The sequence below is a fragment of the Myotis lucifugus genome, unplaced genomic scaffold, assembly GCF_000147115.1.
Source record: "Myotis lucifugus unplaced genomic scaffold, Myoluc2.0 scaffold_315, whole genome shotgun sequence".
Lineage (NCBI taxonomy): Eukaryota > Metazoa > Chordata > Mammalia > Chiroptera > Vespertilionidae > Myotis > Myotis lucifugus.
In genome coordinates, this window is record NW_005871363.1 from 903271 (window position 1) to 906510 (window position 3240).

At 43.1% G+C, this 3240-nt stretch overlaps 1 protein-coding gene across 1 annotated transcript in view; it reads right to left on the minus strand.

The window, feature by feature from the left end:
* The window catches only part of LOC102424654 (contactin-6), a 98847-nt gene extending 96092 nt beyond the window's left edge, over positions 1 to 2755 (minus strand). Inside the window, exons 1-2 of the mRNA XM_014465922.2 lie at positions 2743 to 2755; positions 2125 to 2251 (exon numbers count right to left, since the gene is read on the minus strand). Coding sequence (XP_014321408.2) covers positions 2125 to 2251; positions 2743 to 2755 — 140 coding nt within the window. The remainder of the gene's footprint in view (positions 1 to 2124; positions 2252 to 2742) is intronic.
* Positions 2756 to 3240: the final 485 nt, after the last annotated feature.

The following is a 3240-nucleotide window of genomic DNA, read 5'->3' on the forward strand; positions in this document are numbered from 1 at the left end:
GTTGCTATAACATTTAAGTTAGAAAGGGTCAGATTGAAACAGCTTCACGTTCTGTTGCCAGTGGGCGTTATCTGAGACACCTCTGCCCTTTGCTTTATTACCAAGGAATTTGGGTTGGAGCCTGACATTTCAGCACTCCGAATCCCTTCTTTCCTCCCTCCTTTCAAAGCCTCTTGCCTACTAGTGGTTTATGCTATAATATTAGAGATGGGCCAACCAGGTTATGGGGTTGGAACTAAATTGCCTGTCTTTAGCCTCCTAAGTTACAAGTATCCTAGAAACAAAAGCCATTTAACAATCCTGGGATTTTTAGTCTCTTCATTCTGTGTATTTCTTTATTGATGAAACTAATTGGTGAATTATCTTGAGAGCCATTGTTTTATATTTTTTCTGCCTGTTGTAAACTAATAGATATCTTATATAAGTAGCTGATTGATTGGTGGATAGATTGCTTCTTGTACTTAGCCAATAGGGACTCATCTTATAGGGATTCACATATTCTTTTCCTTCTTTAACAAACTCTACCAACTCTTATGAGCAATCAAATTAGCTCTCAAAAATAAAATTACAACTTTAAGTATTAGGTGAAACGAAAAATGTGTTAGTCAGATATTTATAAATTTAACCACATGTTAAATTAAATAAGACAGCTCATTATTGAAAAAAATCAACCAACAATAAAAAATCCATTTGTTAAGTGAGTGACTTTTCACCTACAGCTGAGCTCATTGTTTTGGGGGTGCAAGGACAGGCAGCCTGGGGCAGTGTATGAGAATTACGTGACTAGACATCACCTTTCAGCTCTTTTGTTGTTGAAAAAAAAGATGCAGAAATTAGCTCAAAAAATATAAACGACAGTTGTCTTTCTTTATCTTTGTGCAGTTGAGTCATTTAGGTAATTAATCTACATAATTTTAAGATCAAAGTAGTTATACATATAAATATGGCATTTTTAATGCAACATCAAAAGTAGGCAAAAACAGTTTATTTTGCCCTAATGGGCTGAAATCATTACTTTCTGTGTGTGTTTATTCAACTTCCCCGATAAAAATTATGATTTTTGAAAAATGTTTTTCAAACCCAATGTTACAAGAGTCATACTAATATTTATTCTGTCTTTTCCTATATCCACTCTGCATATGCAATTCTCACCAACCAAATATCATTATTATTTACACAAGCAGACTATATACGTGCATATACTTTAATATTTGTGAATTCCATCCACAATGAGGATCAAATTCTGCCTTCCCTGCAACCTTATAAAAACAAAATCATTACTGACCCCTCCTCCCCATTGTTCACAGGTTATATGTGAGAAACAACAACGGTTTCTCGTCTTTGCCCAGAATGAAAGTGTTGTGCTGCCTCAGAAGGCGCATAGCTGTCTTTTAGACATTCTCCAAAAACAGTGCTCTTGGGTTGATGGGGCCCAGCCGTGGGGTCACAGGAATGTATCAGCTACAGTGAAGTTTCCATCTTGATTAACTGCTTTGAGGGGAAACTTTACCGTCTTCATCACCATTGTGTGTCGGGCAATGGAGGCAGTAGCCTCGCCCTGGGAGGGGAGCACAGAATGGGCCAGCTCTGTGGTCTCTCCAATTTAGGAAACATCTCTTCCTTTCCTTCCTGTCTTTTTCTTTAATCCTCCTCTTATTTTCTGTCCTTCTATGTTCCCTCCCTCCCTCCCTCCCTCCCTCCCTCCCTCCCTCCCTCACACACTCCCTCCCTCCCTTCCTTCCTTCCTTCCGTCCATCCCTCACAGGCCGAGGTGCGAGCGATCGTTCGTCCCGGAAGGAACCGGCCCGTCCGCACCTTTTCTTTCATTTCTACCCTCAAACACGACACTTCCGTGGCAACAGTCTCAAAGAGTAACTCTTCCTAAGCAAATCTGATCAATAAACAGAGTCCGAGTAGTGGCTGCCGGGAGGGCGGGGCACTGCTGCCTGGAGAGTGGGAAACTCAGGGAACAAGGAGTCGTCCTGGAGCCTTGGCCACAGCGGGACACCCGCGTCAAAACCCCCGGAGCCCACACAGCACTGAGGGCGCTCTGAGCCCTTTCTTCTGGGCATGTTTTACCTCGAGACAAAGAGGAAACGCGAGGTGCCAAGAGGCAGGACTTACCTGTAATGGGGCGGAGGGTAACCGTTGGCGGCACAGCTCAGGGTGACTTCCGATTGTGACGAAGCCACAGGGAACGTGACGTCCTGGGGCTCCTGCGTGAAGACGGGGCGGCTGAAAGGACCGTCACCTGGAGGAAGAAAGGAGAACCGCCGGGTGAGAACCGCACCTGCTCTCAGCGAGGCCCCAGGCCCCGGGGGATGTCAGGTCAACACACACGTAATGAAGGGCACGTACTCTGAAAGGGTCTCAGACACACAGAGAGCACTGCGAGAACAGTGCAAAGCAGCGGTTCTCAACCTGTGGGTCGCGACCCCTTTGGCAGTCGAACGACCCTTTCACAGGGGTCGCCTAAGACCATCCTGCATATCAGATATTTACATGACGATTCATAACAGTAGCAACATTACAGTTAGGAAGTAGCAACGAAAATAATTTTATGGTTGGGTCACAACCATAAATGTATTTAAAGGGCCAGAAGGTTGAGAACCACTGGTAAAGGAATGTCTTGAACCATTTAGAGTAATTTTGCAAACTGATGTCCATCCTCCCAAATCAATCGGAGGATAGTCCTGTGCATAACCACAACAAAGCCACCCACATCAGGAAATGAATGCCGACCCGGCACCAGCATCTAGTCCTCAAGCCCCATGTCACCATATTCCCTAATGAAACCCTTCACAGCCAAAGGTTGTGGGCAGCAGGGCGTGCCCAGGCTAGACAAGTACCCGCCCGGAGGAAAACGGCTCCAGGAATCCTAGGGAATTTTTCTAATTTGTTTCGTGCTGTAGACACATAACGCTTTTTTTTTTTAAAAGAAAAATGAAGAAAAAATAACATAATATCAATATAAAAAATAAACAATAGAATCAGATGAATTAGGAGATTGCAAATGTAAGGAGACAAACTACAAATGCAACCACATCTTTAAAGAACTAATAAATCAATTAGGATAGGCAAGCAACCAAATAGACGACTACTGAAAGTCAAATTACTGACATAAAAGGGTAATTTGAGATCATTATAATGAATGCAGTTGAAAAACACAGATAATAAAGCAATTGAAGGAAAGGCAATGAGTGAAAAAGACATAAGATGACCCCGCGTGACGATCCTTGG